The sequence below is a fragment of the Ovis canadensis genome, chromosome 14, assembly GCF_042477335.2.
Source record: "Ovis canadensis isolate MfBH-ARS-UI-01 breed Bighorn chromosome 14, ARS-UI_OviCan_v2, whole genome shotgun sequence".
Lineage (NCBI taxonomy): Eukaryota > Metazoa > Chordata > Mammalia > Artiodactyla > Bovidae > Ovis > Ovis canadensis.
Window position 1 is genome coordinate 35,373,199 of NC_091258.1, and position 27,582 is coordinate 35,400,780.

General features: G+C 41.4%; 1 protein-coding gene across 1 annotated transcript in view; it reads left to right on the plus strand.

Moving 5' to 3' along the window:
• Nucleotides 1–27,582, plus strand: part of FTO (FTO alpha-ketoglutarate dependent dioxygenase) — a 427,202-nt gene that overhangs the window by 173,768 nt on the left and 225,852 nt on the right. Inside the window, exons 6-7 of the mRNA XM_069549854.1 lie at nucleotides 3,698–3,841; nucleotides 11,996–12,115. Of these exons, the coding sequence (XP_069405955.1) occupies nucleotides 3,698–3,841; nucleotides 11,996–12,115 (264 nt within the window). The remainder of the gene's footprint in view (nucleotides 1–3,697; nucleotides 3,842–11,995; nucleotides 12,116–27,582) is intronic.

Consider the following 27,582-nt stretch of genomic DNA (forward strand, 5'->3'; position numbering starts at 1 on the left):
TGAAAAGATAAATAATCCAACCTTTTTTACAATTAAAAAAATTTTTTTAATTAATTTATTTTAATTGGAGGATAATTGCTTTATAATGTTGTGGTGGTTTTTGCCATATTTTGACATGAATCCAATCTTTTTTTTTCTTTTTTTTTTTTTTTTTACTTTATTTTGCTTTACAATACTGTGTTGGTTTTGCCATACATCAACATGAATCCGCCACGGGTGTACATGAGTTCCCAATCCTGAACCACCCTCCCATCTCCCTCCCCATACCATCTCTCTGGGTCATCCCAGTGCACCAGCCCCAAGCATCCTACATCGAACCTAGACTGGCAATTCGTTTCTTACATGATATTATACATGTTTCAATGCCATTCTCCCAAATCATCCCACCCTCTCCCTCTCCCACAGAGTCCAAAGTCTGTTCTATACATCTGTGTCTCTTTTGCTGTCTCGCATATAGGGTTATTGTTACCATCTTTCTAAATTCCACATATATGTGTTAGTATACAGTATTGGTGTTTTTCTTTCTGGCTTATTTCACTGTGTATAATCGGCTCCAGTTTCATCCACCTCATTAGAACCGACTCAAGTGTATTCTTTTTCATGGCTGAGTAATACTCCATTGTGTATAAGTACCACAGCTTTCTTATCCATTCATCTGCTGATGGGCATCTAGGTTACTTCCATGTCCTGGCTATTATAAACAGTGCTGCAATGAACATTGGGGTACATGTGTCTCTTTCAATTCTGGTTTCTTCAGTGTGGAATCCAATCTTTTAAAAAGGTAAAGGATCTGAATAGATATATCTCCAAAGGAGATATACAAATGGCCCATAAACACATGAGAAGATAGCTATAATCAGAATCACAGTATCAAGTATTGCTGAGGATATGCAGAAATTGAAGCCTTCGTACATTGCCAGAGGGAATGTGAAATGGTGCAGCCATTTTGGAAAAGTCTAGCACTTCTTCAGAAGGTTAATATAGAATTACCATGTTGCCCAGCAATTCCATGTCTAGGTGTATACCCAAGAGAAATGCAAACTTGTACATGAATGTTCATAGTAGCTTAATTCATAGTAGCCAAAGAGTGGAGAGCCCAAAGGTTCATCCTCTGATGAATGGATAAACAGGTGGCATATCTCTATGGCTGAATGATTTGATGATATTTGACAATAAACAGGAACGGGATACTGACACATATTCAACAAGGGAGAATCTTGAAAATAAGACTGAGTGAAAGAAGCCAGTCACAAAGGACCACAGATTGTATGATTTCATTTATACGAAATATACAGAGTAGTCAAATCTATAGACCCAGAAAGTAGATTAGTGCTTTCCTAGGGCTGGGAAGGCTGGTAGAAATGAGTCGGTGTGACTACTGAAATGGACGGGGTTTCTTTTTTGGAGTGATTAAAATGCTTTAAAATTAACTGAGGTGATGGTTGCTGCTGCTGCTGCTGCTAAGTCACGTCAGTCGGGTCTGACTCTGTGCGACCCCATAGACGGCAGCCCACCAGGCTCCCCCATCTCCGGAATTCTCCAGGCAAGAACACTGGAATGGGTTGCCATTTCCTTCTCCAATGCATGAAAGTGAAAAGTGAAAGTGAAGTCACTCAGTTGTGTCCGACTCCTAGCGACCCCATGGACTGCAGCGCACCAGGCTCCTCCATCCATGGGATTTTCCAGGCAAGAGTACTGGAGTGGGGTGCCATTGCCTTCTCCGAGGTGATGGTTACACAACTCAATATACTAAAAAACATTGTATTATATGCTTTAAGTGGGTAAATTTTATGACATGTGAGCTATTAATATATTTCAATAAAACCATTACCTAAAAAAACTAGTCCTGATTATAGGTTATTTGGGAATATATATATATATACACATCTTCTGAGTGTTTAGAGTTCATCTTCCTCTTTATATCAGATGACTTCTAATCATCCAGAAAATGTATATATATTCCTACCCCCTCTTTTTTTTGGTGGCAGCAAGTATGGCTTCACCAGAGTTCATTTAACTAGTCCCTTATTGATGGGACGTTCTGTGTTGTTTTCAATCTTTTGTTATAGAAGATGGCATTTTAATTAATTGCCTCTCATGTAGGTTACACCATACTTGGGAAAGTAAAGGTACAGGCAGAATATGTTTATAGACAGAATGTCATGAAAAAAAATGTTGTAGAGTTGCCCGTAGGACAAAGGCGAGTGGAAATTTAATTTTAGTTTTTGTTTTTTCTTTGTAGCACGTTAGAGCTGCTGCCCTTCTATTCCCAGCACTTTGGGATCGTCATATTAAAATACCTAGTCAAGCTTCTGGTTTCGGCACAGAAACTTCGTTGGTATTTTTTCCCCCCAGGCGTGCCCAGGTCACATTGTGTAAAGTGGCAGTAACCATGCAAAGAATTTTTGTACCAGGGGATTAGCCTTCAAGGTTATTTCGAAGGGATTCGTTTAAATTGTAAATAATAAAATAAAAATACTTTGGGGAGATGTCTCCCTCATTGGGTCTAAAGGATATTTATAGCTTGCTTTTTATCATCCTAGGAAATTGTGTCATTATCAAAACAAACGGATGCACACTCCGCCTGCATCCTCTTTTTTTCTGACGTATGCTTATTCAAAGGAGTTTGTCCGTTTGACCTCTGTTGGTTCCTGCAGATCAAAGAGGGATGGGCCCGTTACCTGTGCCTTTGCTCATGCCCAGGTACTCGGTGATGCCTTTGAACATGCCTTGAGGGCACGAGTCACAGATTCTCCATGATTTGAAGATTCTCTTCTGCCAACGACTTGCAGCTGCCTAGTGTACACTTTCTTGCCGAAAAGGAAAATGAATCCTTTGCTCTGTGTTTATAGCTTCATTTTTCCCCTGTATTTTGGGTGATTTTGAACCAGTTCCCCTGTCTGTTTACCTTTTTATTTCCCTCATTGTTAGGTGCAGGGCACTTGAGATAAAGTCGGCATCCTTGACTTCTTGGTTAATTAGTTATTCCTCCAATAGGTACTTAGGGCCTATCCCCTGGTGGCTCAGATGGTAAAGAATTTGCCTGCAATGCAGTAGACCCACGTTCGATCCCTGGGTCGGGAAGGTCCCCTGGAGAAGGGATTGGCAACCCACTCCAGTGTTTTTGCCTGGGAAATCCCATGGACAGAGGAACCTGGCAGGCTACAGTCCATGGGGTTGCAAAGAGTCGGACACGACTGAGTGACTAACACTGTCCGATAGGTACTTATTTAGTTTATGTATATACTTAAGACTCAGGGACTTCCCTGGAGGTCCAGTGGTTAAGACTCCATGCTTCCACTGCAGGGGGCACAGCTTCAGTCCCTGGTCAGGGGACTAAGATCCCACATGCCTCACAACAGGGCCAGAAACAAACAAAAAGACTCAGTTCTAGGTGCTGTGGTGTATGTAGAGTATATACATTTGGAAACAGGGCGTTAGCCTCCAGAAGCCTACTCTCTGGAGACATGAAGCCTATGTAATAAGAAAACAGCAACATGGGTGGCCCAGGGGAGGCCAAGCTGGGAGCGCAGAGCCCAAGGAGAAAGCTGCTGTAGTCAGTCTTGGGTTAAGAAGCATAGGCTGAGTTGTGAGGGCAGCAGGTAGATGCCCAGGAAGGCGACAGACATCCTAGGAAGGGAGGCGTTGGTCACCTGGAGTTCGCTTATCATCTTGGTGGCTGGTTCTGTCTCTGCAGTGCTCGACGGGGACCTTGGAATACATCTTACAGCGCTGCCAGGTGGCCCTGCAGAATGTCCGCGAAGAGGCAGACAACGGTGAAATCTCTTTGAAATCCTTGGAGTCAGTGGTTTTGAAACAAGGAGAAGAGATCCACAACGAGGTAAGGGCTTCCGAGAACCGTGGTGATTCTGTCCTACTTGTAGCTAACAAAGGAATCGGCCACTGTTAGCTGTGAGTGTAAGAGACCAAGGATGGCTCATTGCTTACAACAAGACAGTAGCCAGAGCATCGGCATTTTCATGCCAGTTCTGCCAGCCTTTGTCTCCACAGTGCACAGTGGGCCAGATAGCATATGCCAGGTGGCATGCGCCTGGAGGGTTTACATTCTGTTAATAGGAGAGGGGACTTCCCTGGTAGCTTAGCTGCTAAAGAATCTGCCTGCAATGCAGGAGACCCCTGTTCTATTCCTGAGTCAGGAAGATTCCCTGGAGAAGGGATAGGTCATCCACTCCAGTAATCTTGGGCTTTCCTGGTGGCTCAGATAGTAAAGAATTTGCCTGCAATCTGGGAGACCTGCGTTCAATCCCTGGGTTGGGAAAATCCCCTGGAGGAGGGCATGGCAACCCACTCCAGTATTCTTGCCTGGAGAATCCCCATGGACAGAGGTGCCTGGCAGGGTACAGTCCAGAGTTGGACACAAATGAGCGACTAAGCACAGCACGATAGGAGAGGAGCCCGGGCTGGGGTAACCTGTTCGTGGTGGGCAGTAGGCATGCCTGTCCTTTGCTCCAAATCAAGGCACATCTTTTTCCTCTAAGTCTGTTATCAAACCTTCCCTTTATTCTGGGCAGAGAAATTATATTTTCCAAGGGTATTAACCATACACACATCCCCGCAATGAGAGTCTGAAACAAAAGGCAAGACATGTAGAAATGCAGGAGGCCCATGAAGGCTAATCTTCCAACAAAGATTGATGGAAACTGAAGGCGAATCCTCAGAGCAGGTGAACCGTAGGAGCCATGCCTTTTGTTTACAAAATTCTAAAGTCTGTGAGACCAGCAGGTCTGGGTCCCCTGAGTCAGTGTTTCACAAACTTTGTTATTTTCATGACTACCCGGTCAATTTTTGCCATATCTTTGGACTGTATCTGTTGTTATCTTTTTGATACTTTTTAAAGAATCAGCTCATTTTTTATGTAAATAAAAATCTTTAAAAAGATTTTAAAGCTTTATATTACCACTTTTAAGTGGAAAGCCAATATTAGCAGCCAAAAGAAAAAGTAACCAGAAAACTCTAGCCTGTGAAAACAGCAGTGTTATGCTCTTCTAGCAGGTGCTTTTGGCTAAAGAAGGTTCTGGACCTACAGTCTTCATTTTTCATGTTAAGAAGTGAGGTTAGTGCAAAACTTCCTACACTTTCTAAAAGTCATTGAATTCTACACTGAAAGTGGGTGGATTTTGTAGTGGGTGCATGTGTGTGTGCTCTTCAGCATATCTGACTCTTTGCAACCCTATGAACCGGAGCCCACCAGGCTCCTCTGTCCATGGGATTTCCCAGGCAAGATCACTAGAGTGGGTTTCCACGCCCTCCTCCAGGGGGTCCTTCCAGCTCACGGATCGAACCTGCATCTCTTGTGTCTCCTGCATTGCAGGTGGATTCTTTACCCCCTGAGCCACCTGAGAAGCCCTTTATGGTGGGTAAATATACCTTAAAAAAAAATAGGTTACCAAGTGGTGGAGAATTATTGAAGATTATCATCAATCAAAGAGTTTTTCTTTGATGTAGTTAGAACGATTGGTGGAGAATCTGGAATACAAAAATGTTCTCAATCATCTTTTCAATAAATAATTACTGAACATGCGCAAAGCACTCTTTCCGGGTGCTTTTGGATAGACTGGTAAATAAAATAGACATTCTGGTGCAGGGAGATGATGATAAACAATCAATCCAGCAGTCATTACATAATATGTTGGAAAAAGTTAAAGTAGAGGAGAGTGAGATAAGCAGAGAGCATCCCCACTATAAGATGTCCTTTGAGCAGAGGCTTGAAGGAGGTGAGGGGGGGAGCCATGTGGATATCCAGGTCACAGCGTTTCAGGCAGAGGGAAAAACCGCCGCATGGGCTGTGCAGTGGGAGAATGCCTGGTGTTCGTGGACTAGCTGAGGGACAGTCCATGTAAGTGGTGGGAGTGGGGCTGAGAGTTCCAGGAGATGAGGTCATGGAGACGGTCCCAGGGGATGAGGAGCCAAAGGCTGTATTGGTCGTTGGAGGTGTCTGTAAGGACCAGGACTTTCCTTTTTACTTTGAGGGTAATAGGGAACCACTGAGGGGTTTTGAGCAGAGGAGAACAGAGTTCACACAGAGCCATTAATATTTTCTTTCAATGTTTTTTTTACTGTGATACAAGTCACATAATATAAAACATAACTATTTTAAACACATTTAACTATATGGTTCAGTATCACCTTGGTTCACCTTGTGGTACAACTCTCACTATCATCCGTCTCCCAGATTTTTAGCTTTCCTAAACTGAAACTCTATCCCCATTTAAACACTTAGGTCCCCATTCCCCATCCTCAGCCCCCCTGCCCCACCACAGCCCTGACCCCTGGCATCTACCAATGTACTTTCTGGCTCCATGGATTTCCCTCTTCTCATGTACGTGGAGTCAAACAGTATTTGTGTGTACCTCCTGTATATTGGAATGAGTTTAACTTAATCTATGTCCTGTATGTTTTGTGCCACTTCCTTTTCCCTCTGATGCTGTACAGTAGGTTCTTATTAGTTATCTGTTTTATACATAGGAGTATGTAAATATCACTCTGTTTCCCAATTTATTCCCCCTACTTTCCCTGCTTTGTGTCCATACATTTGTTCTCTACATCTGTGTCTCTATTTCAACGTCATGTAATATCTTTTAAAAGATACTGAATTATTTTATGAGCTGCTCCGTAGTTTGTGAAATATGCCATAATCTCTACAACCAAAGGCTGAGAAATTGTGCCTTTTAGGGAAATAATAATCACTTCTAATGCTCAGCTAAACCCAGGAGTGACTTTCCTCACTCCCTGTTGTCTGCTAAGTAGCCTGTGTTTTCTGCCACCAATTCCTGCTGGAGACACTTCTGAGAACTAGAACTTGAGGAAAGAGAAGCATCTGTGGGCCCGGAGACCTCACTCAGTTAGACTTGGATGCAAAGTTGTGTCTTACTCCATATCGCCTTCTGTAAACACCTTGCAGTTTTAGGAGCCAGGCTAGCGATGCACCAGGATGGATGTGTTCTTTAACACATATGTGGGCTCTTTTCCATCTTTTCTGGTCTTCTGTGACTGACTGCGATGTTTTGTTACCAGTGATGGGTGGGGGTTGTCTGTAAAATCACACTGTTTATCTAACCAGAGGGAAAATACTGTAATCTGAATCCATGTGCTTCAGAAAGTGGCTGGCTGCTTTTGACACTGTATATGTTAGTGCGGTGGGGATGGGGGCAGAGATGTATCAGCAATGTTAGCCCCTTGAGGCTAGCCTCGGCTTGAATGGGGAGGTCTTAAATCTAAGTAGCATGTTTACCAGTCTTCTCCAGTCCCCCAGTCTTTGATTCTTCAAGGTCGTGTCCTTGCTTTCAGAATGAATTCCATATGTCAGGGCACATCATCAGATCCTCTTCTGCCCTGCGAGTTGGCATGCGCACACTCTTCTGTGTTCTATTGTGTGAATGAGAGCAGGAGTGTCCATAATCCTTTCCACGCTTCTTACTGTGTGCTTTCCTCTCTCTCAAAGGCCTTTGCTGGACTAATTATATGATGAAGCCCTTGGTTTTATGTCTGCAGACTTTTGGGCTGTGTGAGTTTAACTGTGGTTGGTTTTCCTTGTCTTAGATAGGTTCTAACTAAGCAATTTGGGGACTTTGGAAATCGGAACTCAGTACCTGAAGGATATATTGTTATTCCAATTTAAGATGCTTACACAGATTTTTGGTCAAGTTTAAGAGAACTCTCCTCTGTGTTTATATAATCGTCTTTTCCTTCTTAAAAATTATAAAATGTGGAATTCATTCTTGTCGCTTAGTAAATTTCCTCTAGGAGAATGTATTGGGTTAGCCAGAAAGTTTGTTCAAGTTTTTTCATGGCCAAAAACTTCATTCAGGTTTTTCCATAAGATGTTATGAACTAAGATGTTATGAACATAATATGTTGGCCAAATGAACTTTTTCGCCAACCCGTTACTATTTGATGTCATCATTTGGTTCTCGTTTTGTCCTGATCAGACCTGCATGTTCCTTAGAACTCCTGGTAAAGGGCTTTCATGGAGTAACTCTTTGTAGATTGGACCTTAGCATCTCTCCCTGTTCTAATATCTAATATTAGATATTAATATCGTTCTAATATCTTTCTGCTTGAAAACACTTATTTTATTTATTACAGTGAGACATTTACCCCTGTGGGCATGTTCCCACCCCTCACGCATAAGCTGACCTGGGATCAAACCAAGGATTGAAACTAACTTGGCAGAAGCAGGTGACGTTTGCTTACCTGTAAGAGTGATGCAAGTGATTTCCAACTGTACAGTGATGTAGTGACTCAGAAATGTGATTTGGCAATCTTATAAGCTTTGCTCCCCATTGCCTAAGTTCCCAGTGACTATGGTTCAGGTCAGCAGATGGATTCTGTTTGTGCTTCACCTTCAGATTTTTCTAGACATTTCTAGGAGAAAAGCTTTTCTTGATTGATCTCTCTTTTGGCTATCCCACAGAGCAGTCAGGTGCAGGTGAATTCGAGTTTCCAAGAGATGATTCTCTGGGTCACAGCTACATAACTAACACTGTTGGAAGCATGTGTTCATTTTTCTCTGACGATTCAGAAGACCCTTCAAGATCCTGCACGTTCTCTAGACTTGTCAGTGTGCCTTCCGACACCAGTGGGTATTATATATCATTGTATTGCCATTACGCCAAACATCAGATAATAGTGAATTTCATTAAGTGCATGTCTGAAACCTGGGAGTGTGGTTTAGGAGCATCATGAACATGACAGCACCTCAAGAGAAGCTGAGAGCCTGGCAGGAGGGACTACCCTCTGGAGAAGGGTTGAAGAGCCTCCTCTAAGTCATGGCTAGACCACTGTCAGTCAGCCAGTATGGTGAGACTGATTCTTTTCAGCCTTGAAGTAATAGGATTTGTGCTCTATTCTGAGTCCCGACCCTTTGGTTTTGTGCAGCATCTGCCCTGCCTCTTTCCTTCCTCATCAGCAGACTTTGGGGTAGAAGGGTGGACGACTGCTTTTATTTTGGTAACTCAAACTGAATCAGGCAGCTGGAAATATTTTTTGCTTTCTTAATTAATTTTAAGAAAAGTGCCAACTGCTTATCTTGGCAATGTTAGAACTGGCAAGGGCAGCATTTGATGAATATCCTGTAATAGTTTTTGCCCACAATGTCAAAGTGAAAAGGCCAGGTTACGGAGTTGATTAAAATGCCTGCCAGTGGGTTTCATGCCCACAAAGATTGTATCTCATGGGCAGGACTTCCATCCCTGAAAAAAAACTCTGTTGGGTATAAGTTTCAGGGGTTGAACTTTTTTGGACCGGCCTCAGTGGAACAGGGGGTGAGCATGAATTGACATGGTTGTTAAAACTTTTCTTGCTCAAAAATTTCATAAGATTGTGAGATTCTTGAGGACAAGGAATTCTGGGCCTTGTGGTCTCCTTTGGGCTGTATCCTTCGTATCTCCCAAGTGTCCGGCATGTTTGGCAATTCATTATTAACCCACTTAATCCTCACCATAAAACTATGTGGTGCTATGTAATTATCTTTATTTTACAGATGACAGAGCTATTCAGGAGTAGAGCCTAGAACTGACTCCAGAGACTTTATTCTTAACCATGACAGTGTCTGCTTCAAAAGATAGTTGGGGCATCTAAAGAGGAAGTGAACATCATTATTTATTAAAATGGGCAAAGATCTTTCTTTGCTTCCATGTCCTATAGAGAGTTTCCAAGTATTCTCCACTCTTTTGAGTTTTCATTTACCGAAATCCAGACTCTATTGTACCTTTACGGGCTGAATGAACTAATTACAAACGATAATTATTTTGTTTCCTGGGATATCATGGTTGCTAAGGCTTGTATGTTTTGGTCTCATAATGGAAATAACCAGCCCAAAAATTAAAAAAAAATTAAAAGCAGAACCCTTTCAACTCTCCCTAACATAGAGGCTTGATGCTTTGTTGACAGGCTGTTCCTGTAATGTGAAGAAATTTCATGTGAAATCTAAAAAGAACTCTTTTTTTTTCCCCTTGTAATAAATAATGTTGTTAAACCTGTATTTTCAGAGAAGTTGAACTACACTTGTATTCATTTTCTTTTCAAAGCAGTTAAGTTTACCTCTGTTAACCACTGTCTTTTAATACCGCAGATAAGGTTTAGCAGCTATTGTCTGAATATTGTCTACATTCCCTTTTTTCCCTGTTTAAACAGCTTTAACTGAAATCAGTTCTACATATCAAACAAACATTTAGCTAATGTAAACTAAAACCCTTTCATATGACTTGGCGTTCTCAGGTTAGTTATTTGAGTGATTTTCACCATTGTTAAATCTTCACAAGTTGCTTTTGTTTGCATGAAAGTTCAGCATGGATAAACAAACAAAAAATTCTTTGTGGTAACAGGTGAAGACTATAATAACTCTGTGCCTGTATATGGAACATGATTACCTTAGTAAAGCCAACCTTAACCAATATTAAGCTGTGAAAGCTCTACATTTCTTTAGACAGCAGAAGTAAAAAGAGCTTTGGGATGAATGAAGTTGTACTTTGACGGTAAAATTTGCTTTTCAAGTTGAAGATAAGTGGTAGAAAATACATAGGAAACAACTTCTTATTCTTTTAAAGCTTCAGTTAGTCTTTCACCTACATATGTTGGGATTATTTCAGTGCAAGAAAAAGAAAACTCAACCTGAAATGGGTTAAGCCACAGGGGCTTCAGGAATAGCTTGATCAAGAGTCAGTTGATCTGACTAGGACCTGGTTTTTTAATCTGTTCATCTTGTAGCTGCTTCCTACTGTGTTGCCTCCATTCTTCCCACTCTGCAGAATGGTTGCAGAATCCTTTTCCCGAATCTTCGGACAGTCTTATTCTGATTGATCATATGCTTGTTTCCCCCAAGCCCATTTCTGTGGCTGGAGAAGTGTGGTGGGCTGATTGGCTCAGATAGGGTTGCATGTTCACTCCTGGTATTAGAAGTGGAACACTAACTACCCAGACCACATGGACTGAGCCCGGGAAAGGCAGTGGGTTACCAGATGAATCATGGGATTTGGCTAGAGTAAAAGGGTGCTGCGGAGAGAAAAACTTGAAGTTTACTGTAGGTTCTTAGGAAGGAAGAGAAATGATTAGTGGCTTCACTGTGCTTTGTACCTGTTGTCATTTGCCCTGACTGAATTGAAAGTGACAGTTTGAATGGCTCTGTAGGTGTGATGTGTGCCTCCATAATTAACTTTATATTGTTCAGTTACATGAGCACCTTACTGCCAGCTCCTCCTGGCCCATGGGTAAAATCTTTATTTATTTTAGATCTAAAAATACTTGAAATTGGTACCTCCTAATATGTGTCTGTGTTTTGCTCTTTTTGTTGTTTTTCAGTCGCTAAGTTGTATCTCACTCTTTGCAACCCCATGGACTACAGCACACCAGGCTTCCCTGTCCTTCACCATCTCCCAGAGTTTTCTCAGATTTTGTGTCCATTGAGCCATCTAACGATGTCATCTTCTGCCACCCTCTTCTCCTTTTGCCTTCAATCTTTCTCAGCATGAGAGTCTTTCCAGTGACTCAGCTCTTCGCATCAGGTGGCCACAGTATTGGAGCTTCAGCTTCAGTCCTTCCAATGAATATTCAGTGTTGATTTCCTGTAGGATTGACTGGTTTGATTCTTTAATAAAGATGTTTAATGAAAACATGTTTTGTTTAATTATGCCTTCCCCACCCTACACAGCACAGGCTGTCATGCACTTTAGGGTCTCAGGATTTGTTGTGACTGACCGATAGCTTCCTTTTGTCTGAGTGATGAACGTGCCTGAAAATGCCCTCCGCAGCCTGACCTGGGTTGTCTCACTAAGCTCTACGTCTCCTTCCTCCTTGACTTTGTGAAAAGGCTCCAGAGACTTTGAGTTATGTTGGGAACTGGTTAGGCTGAGCTTTTCTCTTTTTCTCACCCTATGCCTGTGAAGTTACTGGAGGAGAATTGAATGACGAAGTTCATTGTCCTTGATTGTCCATCATGGGGACGTTATAACCACGGTCTTGTCTTTATGATCCCCAGGTCGAGTTTGAATGGCTGAGACAGTTCTGGTTTCAAGGCAGTCGATACAAAAAGTGCACTGACTGGTGGTGTCAGCCCATGAGTCAGCTGGAAGAGATGTGGAGAAAGATGGAGTGGCTGGTAAGTGTCTGGGAGCGGATTTCTTGGGATGTTGTGCTCTGTCGGTCTTCGGCCGCCTCCTTTGCCTGGGTAAATGCAAGAGAAAGACAAACATCATATGATGTAGCTTACACGTGGGATCTAAAATAATGAGGCAAATGAAATTGTCTTCAAAACAGAAGTTGACTCACAGACATGGAAAACCAGTTTATGGTTACCAGAGGGAAAAGGGAGGCCAGGAGGGATAAACTGGGAGTTTAGGATTAACATAGACACACTGCTATGTATAAAATAGATAATCAGAAAGGATCTATTGTATAGCACAGGGGACTCTACTCAGTATTTTGTAATAACCTATAATGGGAAAGAATCTGAAAAAGAGCAGGTTTATATATGTGTGTGTGTATATATATACATATATATGCTTTGGTGTATGAGGCTTTGGTCGGCACCTGAAACTAACACTATGTTGTCAATCCACTGTACTTACTCTTTGTAAGGTAATGGGAACAGCCAAGATTTGATCAGCATAAGCTGAGTTCAGTGCAGTGAACCTTTACTGAGCACTTCCTGTGTGCAGGGCTTCGCTGATAGCTCAGTTGGTAAAGAATCGGCCTGCAATGCAGGAGACCCCTGTTCACTTCCTGGGTTGGGGAGATCTGCTGGAGAAGGGATAGGCTAACCACTCCAGTATTCTTGGGCTTCCCTGGTGGCTCAGTTGGTAAAGAATCCGCCTGCCATGCAGGAGACCTGGGTTCGATCCCTGGGTTGGGAAGATCCCCTTGGAGAAGGGAAAGGCTACCCACTCCAGTATTCTGGCTTGGAGAATTCCATGCACTGTATAGTCCATAGGGTTGAAAAGAGTTGGACATGAAACTGAGCAACTTTCACTTCTCCCTTTTCCTATGTGCAAGGCACCATGTTAGACATATGTTGGGAAGCGACCATGAGAAGCATGCAGCAATAATTCCTAAACTTCATCTGCATTTTTATAGGTACCAGGCACTCTTCTAAGAGTTTTCCCTATATTAACTTTTAAAGTTAAACTGTTAAAGTTCTTATGACAGTCTGGTGAGGTGCAGAAACTGTTAATTTATAGATGTGAAAACCAAGGCCTAGTGAAATGAAGTGCCTCGCCCAAGGTCATGGAGTAAGTGGCAGAGGGAGATTGAATCCCAGGCCGCCTGGCTCTTGTGCCCTTAACCACTGCATTCGGTTTAACAAGGGGAGAAGTGTGAATATAGCCAGGTGTTACATTAACTCAAATGAAATCCTGTAATGGAGATTTAAAGAAAAAAAATCACTATGCAGAGGCAAGAGTATTAAATTCAGAGCACTGGAGCTGGGACAGTTGTGAACAACAGATGTGGCTTTTGGGGACCTTGGGTGGGGAGAAGGAGGGTTGGTTGCATAAGGCATTCTGAGAGAAGCGTTAGGTCCCAGTTACTGTAAAAACAAGATCACAAAGGGGGAAGTACAGTGTGACCAGAGCATGGAATTCAGGGCATGTGTCGTAGGAACTCTCACTGGAAGGTATGTTGAGGCCATTTGGGTTAAGTCTAAATTTAAATAGTAGTAATAATGCCAGTGGGGCTTCCCAGGTGGCTTAGTGGTAAAGAATCCACCCACTGAGGCAGGAGATACGGGTTTGATCCCTGGGTTGGGAAGGGCCCCTGGAGAAGGAAATGGCAACCCGCTCCAGTGTTATTGCCTGAAACATTTCATGGACGTAGGAGCCTGGTGGGCTTCAGTCCAAGGGCTTGCAGAGTCAGGCACAACTTAGTGACTGAGCATGCATGCACACACATGATACTTACTAAGTTCCATACACTATTCTAAATATTACATATAGAATTTAATTTCTATGATAATTTCATAAAGGAGATATTTTTCTCCCATTTTACACAGAGAGTTTTGTGTTGTATTGTGTGTTAGTCACTTAGTTGTGTCCGACTCTTTGCAACCCCACAGACTCCTCTGTCCATGGTGATTCTCCAGGCAAGCATACTGGCCTGGGTAGCCTATCCCTTCTCCAGGGGATCTTCCTGACCCAGGGATCCAACTGGGGTCTCCTGCATTGCAGGCAGATTCTGTACCATCTGAGCCACCAGGGAAACCCAAGGAGTCTGAACCATAAAAGGTTTCCCTAACTTCCCCAAGGTCATACAGCTAAGTCAGGGAACTATAGTTAGAACTCAGGAAGACCGGCTCTAGGGTCATGCCCTGCACCACCTCACTGTTCTACCTCCAGATCATCAAGTTTGGAATGTAGTGGAAAAGTGATAAAAGCCTGCTAAACTCTTGAGAGAATACTGCTGCACAGACTTTATGAGATGTGCTAGAAACAGTGAACCAGTTTGCAAAAATGAGTAGTTCTTGCTAATCCCTATTTTATAAAAATGAAAATACCAAGTCACAACCATGATGGCACCCCAGTTTGAAAGTCTGAGTCATAATCCAGAAGTCCCGGCTATCCAGCCTTTTCCTTAAATCTCTAAATCACACCTTTTCATGGATGTACGTTTAGGGGAGGAATGCTGTAATCCTTTTAGTGTACTAACAGTATCACAAAAATTGATTTCTCCAAAGACATGAGTCAGTTCAAAATGGAGCATTGTGCAACTGGATTGGAGGTGATGAAAATTTCGTGCCGAAATTTCCTCAGTTATTTCTCTTCCTAAAATTAGGCTGTGCAGAGTATGCTCCGGTTTTTTTCTGGGATGTATATATAAGGGCAGCTTCATTTTGAGAGAATTTCTTTTTCACTGTGTGATTCTGGTTTTATCTATTTATCTACATGAGTTAGAAACTTCCCTGGTGGCTCAGCGGTAAAGAATCCACCTGCAAGTCAGGAGCTGCTGGAGATGTGGGTTTGATCCCTGGGTTGAGAAGATCCCCTGGAGGGGAGCATGGTGACCCACTCCAGTATTCTTGCCTGGAGAATCCCCATGGACAGAGGAGCCTGGCGGGCTACAGTCCATGGGGTCACAGAGTTGGATATGACTGAAGCAACTTAGCACGCATGTATGAGTTAGAACTTCTTTACTTGCTAAACCTTGATCTTAAGGTATAGGTTTGACTTTGGGACTGTAACTTAACAGTTCTTTGAATTAGAGTTGGCAAACTGTAACAATTAAACAATTAGAATTGGTGAAATAAGAAAGAAACTCATAGTATTTTAAAAATATATTTTTGAATTGCTTTTGTTCAAGGGCTTCTTTTTTTTCAGAGTGGAATCTTTGGTTTTGTGAGCTTACCAGTGATGTTTATTACGAATTCACTTAAACTATTTGGTTATATATATATATTTAATTTGGTGGTGCCTAGCACATTAGGTAAACTATCTGTTCTTCATAACTCTTGTGCAAAAATACTAAAAAGAAGAACAGTCTTGGGAATAGGCCAGAGCCAGTTTCCTTGCAGTTGGTGTGGTGTTACTGAGTGTTCTGAGTGAAATCAATGGGCTCTGTGTCTCAGCAAGCCTAAGGATGATGGTTATCAGCAGAATGAAGGTTTGGGCCAAGATAAAAGGAATGACACTTCTAAATTAAATTTAAGCATTGCTTCAAGCCTTTTTGTAATGACTTGTAACAGATTCATAATAATGTACTTTTGCTATTGGAAGAGATGAGAATGATCATTGGGAAAGTCTATGATTCTGTGACTGGCAGTGCTGTGCCATCCGATAGTTGTGTGGGGATGGAACTGGCACTGGCTGGTTACGTTCCTAGTTTGTACCAGCCTGCCTCCGATTTTTTCATTTGTGAGCAGTAGGGGGCAATGTTGAGCTACCAGTTTGAGGCCCCCGGATGCTAACTAAGCCTTTCAAGAAAATGCAGACAAATGTACCATTAACTGTCCAGAATTATCCCTGTTGCTTCAAGTTAGCTGTAATCTCCAAGATTCCATAACACAGGAAATCAGTTGTGGGTTAACAAATTCAACAGCAATTTAACTTAAAAAGTGCAGTGTTTGGTGCACATTTGGATTCTACAGAATTAGGCTAATCCAAACAGCCTTTCTGAATGCACTCACCTGGCTTCCGGGGAATACACGACTCAGCAGGATGATCCTTTTAGACAAATGCTTCTTCTTTATCATTATGCTTTTCTGCATTTGTTGCGTATGTGTTGTGGAAAGATTTCTCTAATTAATGCACTTTGTCTGTTGTGCAACATAGCTTCGATCTCCTTTGGCGAGAAAATAAAACAAAAAAGCCTCAGGCAATATGTACATTACTTTTCACCTTTTGCTTGTGATTAAAGCAACCTTTGACAGCCCTCGTACTGGGGAAGAGACTTGTGTTGTAACTCCTCTCTGTCTTTGTGTTTATTTATTTTTTTTTTCTCCCTTTGTGGTTGGAAGGTATAGTCTCAGGTAGGATCTAAAAGAAGAATGGAAAATGAGCTTTGAAATCACATTTCTTCCATTAATGGTAATTGCTTCGCATGTCATAACCAGTCACATATTTTAAAAAGTTTAGTCAGTTATGTCTAAGACTCCCCTAGCCTCCATCGCCCATCCCCTGTTCCAGCAAGCACCTTTTTTTAAATCACACTGTTTATTTTTGCCATTTTTTCCCCTGAGGATAGTTCTTCTCTGGGCATGTTTTTGTGATGTAAATGTTAAACCTTATATTTGAATAACATTCTGATAAAATATCACATTTCTTCTGAATATTACCTCATGAACTTATGAGCCATTAAGCCCAAAAGCACCAGAACCCTTTCTTATAATCCAGGAACTTAGCCTAGTTGTTCCTCTCAATTCTGCTCTTCAGGAAGGTATGATGACACTCTAACACTATTCAAATATTTGTATTTTATTTTATTTTTTAAACTAGCCCACCACTCCACATCTGAGATTAGCACGTTATGGGGAGACTCTTCAGGATAAGAGAGAGTTACCATTTGAAAGAAACTGCACAGGCTTTGCTTTCTGGGTAAAAAAAAAAATATGAAAAGCTGAACTCTCCTGTGAGGTGAGGAAGTCTTACTGCAGCCAGAGATTCAGCGGATAGGCCATTTGTCTCATAGGGTCTGGTATCGCGCTCTGCAAAACTGACATTTATTTTACCTATAAAAAATGTTTTAACACTATCAAGTTCACTGAGATATAGAAAAAAATGCTAGATGTGATGTCCTCTAAATTGATGACATTTATTCCTTGCCTTTTGACCTTAAGAAAAAAAAAAAGAGGTCAATTTGGTATATAATCCAATAGAATATTCTAGAAGAGTTTCCAGAGTAAACATTTTCAGAATATAGATGATTTTTGTAGTGGAGAGAAATTTCCTCCTCCTTGCTTTATGGCTTTTTAATTTTTTTTTTTGTTTTTCCTAGAGGAGAAAGGTAGATCCTGATCGTTTTCAGTGTTTTGAATTGCATTTCCTGTCTTGACAGTTCCTCACACTGGGATAGCAGCGCGTTTATATGGCAGTTGGCCTTAATAACCTTTATTGACTTTAGTGGGTTGGAGCCAAGGCTGGATTATTTTAATGTATCCGTTTTGAAACAGTGTAAAACACAACATATAATTATGTTAGGTAAGCTATGGGCTACATTTAATTCTACCCATTTATGTTAACATTTGGCAAGGGAGAGCAGGGAGACGTGGAAAATGAGTAGGTGTTTTATTTCAGACTGTTACCCGTTTTTTGTTGTTAAAGTTTTAAGAGAGAAAGGTACTTAAGAATGTGAAAGTTGTCCTTTACAAGTCAGTTGTAATAGTTTAATTTCAAGATGAGTCATGCGTTTTAGCTTGTCATTCTGGCCCGTGTAAATCATCTAAGAAGGCTCGGAGCGCGGAGCCTGTTCTCTGCTGTCTAGCTAAGCCCTCCTTAGTATAGGTTACACAGAGGTGGGGAATGATGGAGCCAGGAGCAGTTTGTTTGTTTTCGGAGAGATTAATGAAGCTATCATCACAGTGCTTTAGATTAAATTCTTCATAACTGAATAAAGGAACAAGGCTGCTTTTTCACATCCTGAAATATATCCTGGGTATACTGCTTTTTGCCATCAGATTATAGTTAAGTTAGCTAAGTTCATTTCAAGCTTCCAGGATTAACAATTTTTAAGGGTGTGAGGAAGAAAATGATATAAATATAAATATTGATCTTTTTTGTCTTATGAATGGTGAAGTCATTAACATATATGTGTATATATATTTACATATCTCTTGCCTTTAGTGTCAGTGCATATACTAAATTATATTTGCTGAATTAATAATATTAATTTTATTAATTTAATATATTGCTAAATTTATTATTTATATTATTGATTATTTATTTAACATATTTGCTAAATTAATAATGGTTATTAATCCTGCCTTCTGTTTTTCACAGTTAGCATTTTTGATACAGAAGCAAAGCATATTATAGTCATTTAGAATCTGGTGTGAAATGTCTAGTGGTTTTAAATGAAAATTTAAATTCCTTTTCCCCTTTTTGGTCCAGTGCTGAATGACTCAGAAGAAGCACAGATTGGAGGCATGTAGACAGTCGCAAGCACCCAACAATTCAAATTATGCACACAGACTCTGAGCTCTGGGGATAGTCTATGCTTAGCTTTAGAAATTTGGAGAAAAGAAAAAAGCCACTTTTTTGGCTATAGTGGCTTAAAATCCTGGGCTCACATTCTTTTTATTACCTTAAATGTCTTCCCTGAAGGTTGGTTCTTTCCATATGCCTCCCTCCCCACCCCTTCCACCCCCATTTCCACACCTCTGTATTGTTATATTAAAAGTAAAATATCTGGGGGAAAATTATATGGATAATTTAGCAAAGAATTTCAAACAAGTTTGGATTCCTTTAATTGCCTTCTGGGTTTCTCTCAGGTTTTTCCAATTTTTTTTCCTTTGTTGCTGCAGACTTAATCATGAATTAAGGAAAAAAAAAAGTGTTGTGAATTCTGTCTATTTGGAAAGAAATTTCCAATTCCAAGAGAATTCAGGCTTAAGCCTTAGAAGCAGAATGTGCATGGAAAGCACAAAGGACTCTGTTTATGATTCTCTTTGAAGTGTTTTTGCAACTGGATAAGGAAAATTTTAGAAACCGTCTGATAGTGTTCAGGGTAAATACTTAAACCCCTTTAGAGAATTTCACACACAGATACTGTGCAGCAGAAAAAAGGGATACTTATGTTTCTTAAAGCTGCTACAGCCTACAGCTTTGTACTTAAAGACAGAGGTGTTGAATAGAATTCTACTGAGGATACATCCAGTGACAATATCTCCAGAAACATCAGAGCAAACCAGTGGGTAGGACTTTCTGTTTTTAACCCTTCCATGAGCTGTGTGAGAGTTGAGCTTTATTGGTACCAAGGACTAGAATGTCCCTGTTACATTCCAGGAATTGTTAAGAGGATTGTTCCAGTACTGCCGCTCTGCACGCAATGAGAACAAGACTAAAAATGTTGAAGATGGTAAGACAAAGTGACAGGAGCTGGGAAATTCCAAGTGAAAAAGCCTTGCCATCTCTCTTAACTCTGTGTGAGAAAAAAATGGAATAAAGAGCCAAGGTTTCTAATATTTGAGCCTGATTTCATAGGCTTTAGCTAAATTTTGCTAGCGTGTGTTAATAAACACACGCACTCACAAACATACACATTTCGCATACATTCTGTATATTTTTAAAGTAAACAAATTCTCTTGTTATATATGATTTTCACTACGCTGAAATTCAGATTGATACAAAGGTGTGAAGCGCCTGCTAGCTTTCCCCACGGAGCTATGGGAGCCTAGGCTGCTAGAATTTATTTTGGATTGCTTTGACTAGCAGATCATCTTCGCATTTCAGATGTAAATTCAGAAACCTTCGTGCCAGATTGGGCTGGTGGGAATTTCCATTTTTCCTAGAAAAGATAGAGAATAAAACAAATTGTATACTTCCTCTGGTTTCTTGGGGCGGGGGTAGGGAGTAGGACATTAAATTCAGCTCTAGTCTGTCATTTATCTTTTTATAAATATCTTTGACATCGTCTAGAAAAGCTCAGTCTGATAGAATGAAATGATTTTTTTTTTTTTTAAACAACAGACCTACAGTTTTGCAAGGGAAGCAAGATTTCCAAAGGATAAATGTGCCAACTGTTGGGGATATTATCAAGATCTTAGGATCTTATTTCCCAGGTTGGTTACTGAATGGTTCCTAAAAGTGTTCTCTTCTGAAAAAACCTGTTTTGACGATCAAATGGGAGAGTTTGTAAAGGATAAAAATACTGAACATGCAGAAGGCGTCACCAAGAGTGATTTTAGAAGTGTAAACAGGTGGCCATTCCAGACTCCTTACTTAGAGATCGTTTGACTCAGTGTCCTTAGTGTCCGCATTGCCCCATCCCCCACGCCCATTTCCCATTTCCCTTCCTCTAGAACTGGGATCAGTCCTGGAGCTAAAGCTACTCATAATGGTTTGGAGCTCAAGGCTACTCTGGTAACGTTTCTTCTTGACTGTGGGCTAGATACTTTGGGAGGCGGAGCTGGGAATCTTCCCAAAATGTCTCTCTGGACAAATGTGCTCCAGGTGTCAAAATCTGACTTACTAGAGAGCTCTGGGAACATAGTAAGTTGACTTTTTCCTGCATTAAGGGTAACATAACCATCATCCTGCTCTCTTCTTGTCAACATCTGCAAAAGAATGACCTTTAAAAAAAAAAAAAAGATTAAAGAAAACTGAGGTAGCCTTTCCAGTCTTCCTGAAAGTGTCTCTGATCATTTTCATTTTTTTGATGACAGTATATTTTTTAAATTGTATTTTGTTTTTGATTGGAGGACAGCAGTATTCCACAACCTTGTGTTGGTTTCTGCCATTCATCAACATGAATCAGCCATAGGTATACACATGTCCGCTCCCTCCTGAACCTCCCTCCCCATCCCACCCCTCTAGGTTGTCTTAGAGCACCAGCTTTGGGTTCCCTGCATCATGCAGCAAAAATTCCCACTGGCTAGCTATATTTTTAACACCATCTTTTCCCTAACACATAAATTAGGATCATCTTTTTTTGTATCTCCTTGCATGATCTCAGCCCATCTGGAACCACCTGTGACAGTCCTATTTGTAAATTTTTCCTTGATGTGGGGAAAAATCTCAGATAATCTCCAACTTGCTTTTGATTGATGGAGAAAATTAGCCTTCACATAAAAATCTGGAGTCTCCTAGCCGTCTGCAAAATTAATTTAGAGTGTGTAAGACATACCTGCCCTGGTTATAAACACCTGGAACAGGTGGTTGCTTGATAATATATATATCCCTTTAACTTCAATGTTATTAATTTAAATGAACAATTATGAAATTGACCAGAATTATGCATCAGATCCTCTTTAACAGATGTTGGGGGATTAAGAGGGCTTGTATTTTATTTAATGTCATAAACTTTTCATGCAGTCACCAGTGAATTATTTCTAACGAATGAAAGTTGTGGAATATGCCAGCACCAGCAATAAATTAGTTTTTTGTTGGTACTGGGGTCTCATATCTTGGGGCACCTGAACAGTAGTTGGGAAGGGTGTACCCTCTTCAGCCATATAGTAACAAGTATCTCAAACTTAACAACTCCAGAACCAAACTCTTGATTCCCATAAGTTCCCCAGCCTTCCTCGCACAGGTCAATAATTTGCACTCCTCACTGCCCAGTCAGAAACCTTGGAATTCTCTTGGTTTATCTCTTGATCTATCAATGAATCCAGTTAGCTCTGTTTTCAAAATAGAGTCATGATCTGACCACTTTTCACTCTCTCTGTTGCCACCTTGGTGTAAATAAACTCCCTATTTTTATCACTTATGTTCACCCCTGTCAGAGTGTTCCTTTCAAATGTGTCAAGTCATTTCACTCCCTGGTCCCAATCTCACCGTCCCGTCCAGAAATCTAGTTTCCCTTAGTGTGATCATCTCTAGCTGCGTCCATGTTGCAGCAAGTGAAGTGAGTCAGAAAGACAATACCATATGATATCACTCATCTGTGGGATCTCAAATATGTTTTGCAAAACAGAAACACTCGTAGAGAACAAACTTGTGGTTGTGCCAAGGGGGAGAGGGTTAGGGGAGGGATGGAGCGGGAGGCTGGGATTAGCAAATGTAAGCTTGGAGATAGAGGATCGATAACAAGGTCCTACTATACAGCACAGGGAACTTTTAACATATTCAGTATCCTATGAGAAACTATAATGGAAAAGGATATTTTAAAAAAGAAAAGAAATCCAGCTTCCTTCTGAGGGGCCTAATCCCCTCTGCTGCTGCTGCTGCTGCTGCTGCTAAGTCGCTTCAGTCGTGTCCAACTCTGCAACCCCATAGACGGCTGCCCACCAGGCTCCCCCATCCCTGGGATTCTCCAGGCAAGAACACTGGAGTGGGTTGCCATTTCCTTCTCCAATGCATGAAAGTAAAAAGTGAAAGGGAAGTGGCTCAGTCCTGTCCAACTCTTTGCAAACCCGTGGACTGCAGCCCACGAGGCTCCTCCATCCGTGGGACTTTCCAGCATAGTCTTCCTCTCCTCCCTCTCCTCCACTAGCCTTCTTTACAAAAGAAAACGCGCGCGCGCGCGCACACACACACACACACACACACACACACACACACACACAAGAAAACAGAATGAACTTTCTTAAAAAGGTCTCTTCACTGGGCTATACTGGGTCTCGGTCGTGGCGCGTGGGACCTTTGGCTGTGGCACGTGGGCTCTAGTGGTAACGCATGGGTTCCCTAGTTGCATGGTACGGGCTTACTTGCTCCGCGGCGTGTGAGATCTTAGTTCCCCGACCAGGGGGTGAACCCGCACCACCTGCATTGCAAGGCAGATTCATAACCGCGGGACCACCAGGCAAGTCTCCCTTCTTCACCATCTTTAGAACATGCCCAGGTTCCTCCTGCCTCAGGGTGTGTGCATTTGCTGTTGCCTGTGTCTGGAACGTTCTTCCCTCGGTTACTTGCCTGACTCACCCCTCATTTCCTTTCCATCTCTCCGCTCCTGGCCCTCCTCTGGGAGAGTTTCCTCTGACCGAGCTCTCTGACTATAGAGTATAGCGCTGTTCTGTTTTCCTCCTCTGCTCCCCCCTGCCTGCTGTGATACCATGTACATGTTTATAGTCTGCCTTTACTTATAACACTCATAAGGGCAGGAACTTTGTTTCCTTCACTGTTGTTTCCCCAGCTCTTAAACTGTACCTCATACTTCATAGGTTGCTGTTGCTCAGTCGTTCAGTCATGTCCGATTCCTCACGACCCCATGCACTGCAGCACGCCAGGCTTCCCTGTCCATCACCAATTCCTGGAGCTTGCTAAAACGCATGTCCATTGAGTCGGTGATGGCATCCAACCATCTCCATCTCCTGTTGTCCCCTTCTCTTCCTGCCTTCAATCTTTCCCAGCATCAGGGTCTTTTCCAATGAATCCGTTCTTTGTATCAGGTGGCCAAAGTATTGGAGGTTCAGCTTCAGCATCAGTCCTTCTAGTGAATATTCAGGACTGATTTCCTTTAAGATTGACTGGTTGGATCTCCTTGCAGTCCAAGGGACTCTCAAGAGTCTTCTCCAACACCACAGTTCAAAAGTATCAATTTTTTGGCACTTAGCTTTCTTTATAGTACAACTCTCACATCCATACATGACTACTGGAAAAACCATAGCTTTGACTAGACGGACCTTTGTTGGTAAAGTAATGCCTTTGCTTTTTAATATTCTGTCTAGGTTGGTCAGAGCTTTTCTTCCAAGAAGCAAGCATCTTTTAATTTCATGGCTGTAGTCATCATCTGCAATGATTTTGAAGCCCAAGAAAATAGTCTGTCACTGTTTCCATTGTTTTCCATCTATTTGCCATGAGGTGATGGGACTGCATGCCTATCTTGGTTTTTTGAATGCTGAATTTTAAGCCAGCTTTTTTAGTTTTCTGTTTCACCTTCATCAAGAGGCTCTTTAGTTCCTCTTCACTTTCTGCCGTAAGAGTGGTGTCATCTGCATGTCTGAGGTTATTGATATTTCTCCCTGCAGTCTTGATTCCAGCTTGTGCTTCATCCAGCGTGGTAGATACTCAACACTTAACTTGTTAAAGAAAATTAGGAGTTTGGATTAACAGATGCATACTGAAGTGAAGTGAAGTGTTAGTCACCCAATGTCCTGTTGGTGAGTCGAACACAACTCTTTGTGAGCCCGTGGACTGTGACCCACCAGGCTCCTCTGTCCATTTCCTGGGCACGAAAACTGGTGTGGGTAGCCATTCCCTTCTACCAGGGGATCCTCCTAACCCAGGGATCAAACCCGGTCTCCGCACTGCAGGTGAACTCTTTACCATCTGAGCCATCATATACACTACTAACTATACTTCAGTTAAAAAAAGAAATTGCGACTTCCTGGTGGTTCAGTGGTCCTGGGTTCAGCCCCCCCAAATAATAATAATAAAGGAAATCAATTCATGTTGGGTCATTATTCCAGCCCTGCCACTTCCTCACTTGCAGGCTCAATGGCACAGCCTTCAATGTATTCTTTTCTTTTTATTCCCATTTTTAAAGTCTTTATTGAATTTGTTACAATATTGCTTCTGTTTTTTAAAAAACATTATCTTTAATTGGAGTATAGTTGCTTTACAATATTTTGTGGCTTTCTGTCATACGTCAGCATAAATCAGCCGTGGGTATATATATGTTCCCTCCATCTTGCACTTCCCTCCCACCTCCCACCCCACTTACCTCTCTAGGTCCTGACTGAGCACCAGGTTGAGCTCCCTCTGTTATACAGCAACTTCCCACTAGCTATCTATTTTACATGTGGTCACGATGCATTCTTTTTAACTCTGTACATTTCCCTCAGATGTTTGGTCCTGATCCACGGGAATATTTAGGGGTTAGTTTTATTTTTAAGCCAACACAACCCTCCCAGCAGTACCCCCCAAACATCTTGAAAATTAAAAAATAATAACAGTATCAAGAGCACAGATGATCCACCAGAACATTCTGTTTTATGCCTTTGGCATTTGCACTGTGAAGATGGAGCAATCCCTGGCAAACAACTTAATGTGAATATGAAAACTCTTTAAAAAAAAAAAGAGAGACATAAGTAGGTCATTAAGTTTCTTTGAGTAGCAGTGCTGCAAAAACTTAAAATCAGGGGGGGTTTTTGCAAAAACTTACAATTGGGGGGGTTTTTGCAAAAACTTACAATTGGGGGGGTTTTTGCAAAAACTTAAAATCATGGGAGGTTTTTGCAAAAACTTAAAATTGGGGGGGTTTTGCAAAAACTTATAATCGGGGGGTTTTGCAAAAACTTATAATCGGGGGGTTTTGCAAAAACTTACAATCGGGGGGGGTTTGCAAAAACTTAAAATCATGGGAGGTTTTTGCAAAAACTTACAATCAGGGGGTGTTTTTGCAAAAACTTACAGTCAGGGGGGTTTTTGCAAAAACAATCAGGGGGTTTTTGCCTCAGTTGTTGGCATCTTTCACAGTTTAGATTTTCCTCTTCTTGAAAAACTTGATAAAGTACAACTGTCATAAAAGTAAATGTGTTCCCCAACAAAGCTTGGACTTTTTATGACTAATTTCCCAAGTCAGAGAGGGAGAGGAGCATGGACTGGACAGGTTTGGGGCACAAAACAAGGGAAGTCTCTGAGGAGTAAACTGACTTCCGCTAGACAAGCCGAACACTGATTAAAATATTTATCACCCTTTGGGTATGCAATAGCTTTTGATGATGGAAGGCGTATTAATATTCATCTTTGCTGCTTGTCTGCACTTCAGATGGATCCCAGGAAAGAATGTTCAGTTGACCAGTTTTCTCTCTTCTCCAGGAGTCCTTGAGACCTAGTACAGCTTGGAACCAAGAAACTTGCCTTGTGCTGGGATTGAGGTTTTTCTGGGGGGTGGGGATGGCCAGAGGTGGTGGTGTATGTGGAGGGGTGGAGATGGTAAGAATACAAACCAGGAGAGACCTTTGGACTGGAAAACTTTAAAGGCTAACTGCTTTCTTACAGGAAGCCATTTGCCAGGACAAAGGGAGGAGTTTGGTCGTAATTTTCTAAGCAGCAGAACTGGCGTGGCTGAGTCCGTGAGGCTGACATGGCTCCGCGTGGGGAATCTAAGCCTTCCAGAGGATGTTGGGGTGAATACCACTGGAGGCTGAAGCTTCCCCTCTCCTTCCCCCTCCTCCCCTGCCTTTACTGAGGAAGATGTTTGCTGCGGATACCCAGGTCTTCTGAAAACTGGTTCTTCTGGAGTGTACCATCTCATTGTCATCTTGAGACAGAATAAATAGAGATGGTGTCCACTTAGGCAGGCATGCATAGCATAAGGTGGCCTCCTGGGGTTCTCAAGACTTGTCTCTCTCTTTTTTTAAATTTTTTAAATTGAAGTATAGTTGATTTACAGTGTTGCGTTAGCTTCAGGTATATAGCAAAGTGATTCAGTTGTATATATATAGGAATTCCCTGGTGGCTCAGTTGGTAAAGAATCTGCCTACAATGCAGGAGACCTGGGTTCAGTCCCTGGGTGGGAAAGATCCCCTGGAGAAGGGAATGCCAAGCCACTCCAGTATTCTTGCCTGGAGAATTCCAGGGACAGAGGAGCCTGGTGGGTTACTGTCCATGGGGTCGCAAAGAGTCGGACACACATTCATAAATACAAACATACACACATATATATATATTCTCTTTCAGATTATTTTCCCTTATAGGTTATTACGAAACATTGAGTATAGTTCCCTGTGCTATAGTAGGGTCCTTGTTGGTTACCTATTTTATATATGGTAGTGTGTATATGTTGATCCCAAACTCCCAATTTATCCCTCTCACCCCTCCTTCCCCTTTCATAACTGTAAATTTGTTTTCTATGTGGGTCTGTTTCTTCTTTTTATACTTTTAATTTTATGTTAGAGTATAGTTGATGGTCTCAGGTGTATGTGGATCTGTTTCTGTTTTGTATGTAAATTCACTTGAATCTTTTTTTTTTTTTTTTAGATTCTGCATATAAGCGATATGTGGTTATTTGTCTTTCTCTATCTGACTTAACTACACTTAGTATGGTAATCTCTAGGTCAAGACCTGCCTTTTAATTTTTTCTTTTTTTCTTTATTGGGAGGAAGAATTGGCTTATTAGTTTAGTTAATTAAGCAGTGTTGCTTTCTGTCTTGATGGGAATAGCCTTGATTATATTTTTGAAGGCATGTAAGAGCTCTGAAAGAACCTGACCTTTTTATTGAGTTGTCTTAAAAAAAAAACAAAAAAAAACACCTGGCAATTGAATAGGAAATTTTCATAAAAGCAGCAGTGTTTGCGGATACTTAGTTTCTGTCTTTAAATTCTGAAAATTCAGAATCTTCTTGCATTTTAGTTTCTATGACTCCATGCTGAGATAGTCTTATGAAAGATACCTTAGAAAATTGGACAATAATGATATATTTGAAGACTCAAAAGAGTAGAACTTTTTTTTCTTCTTGACCCTAGTCATTTAATCTTTCATCTGCTCCAGTTTATGTAGATATTGTGAAGTTATTCAAAAATTGAGGGCTTGTGTCTC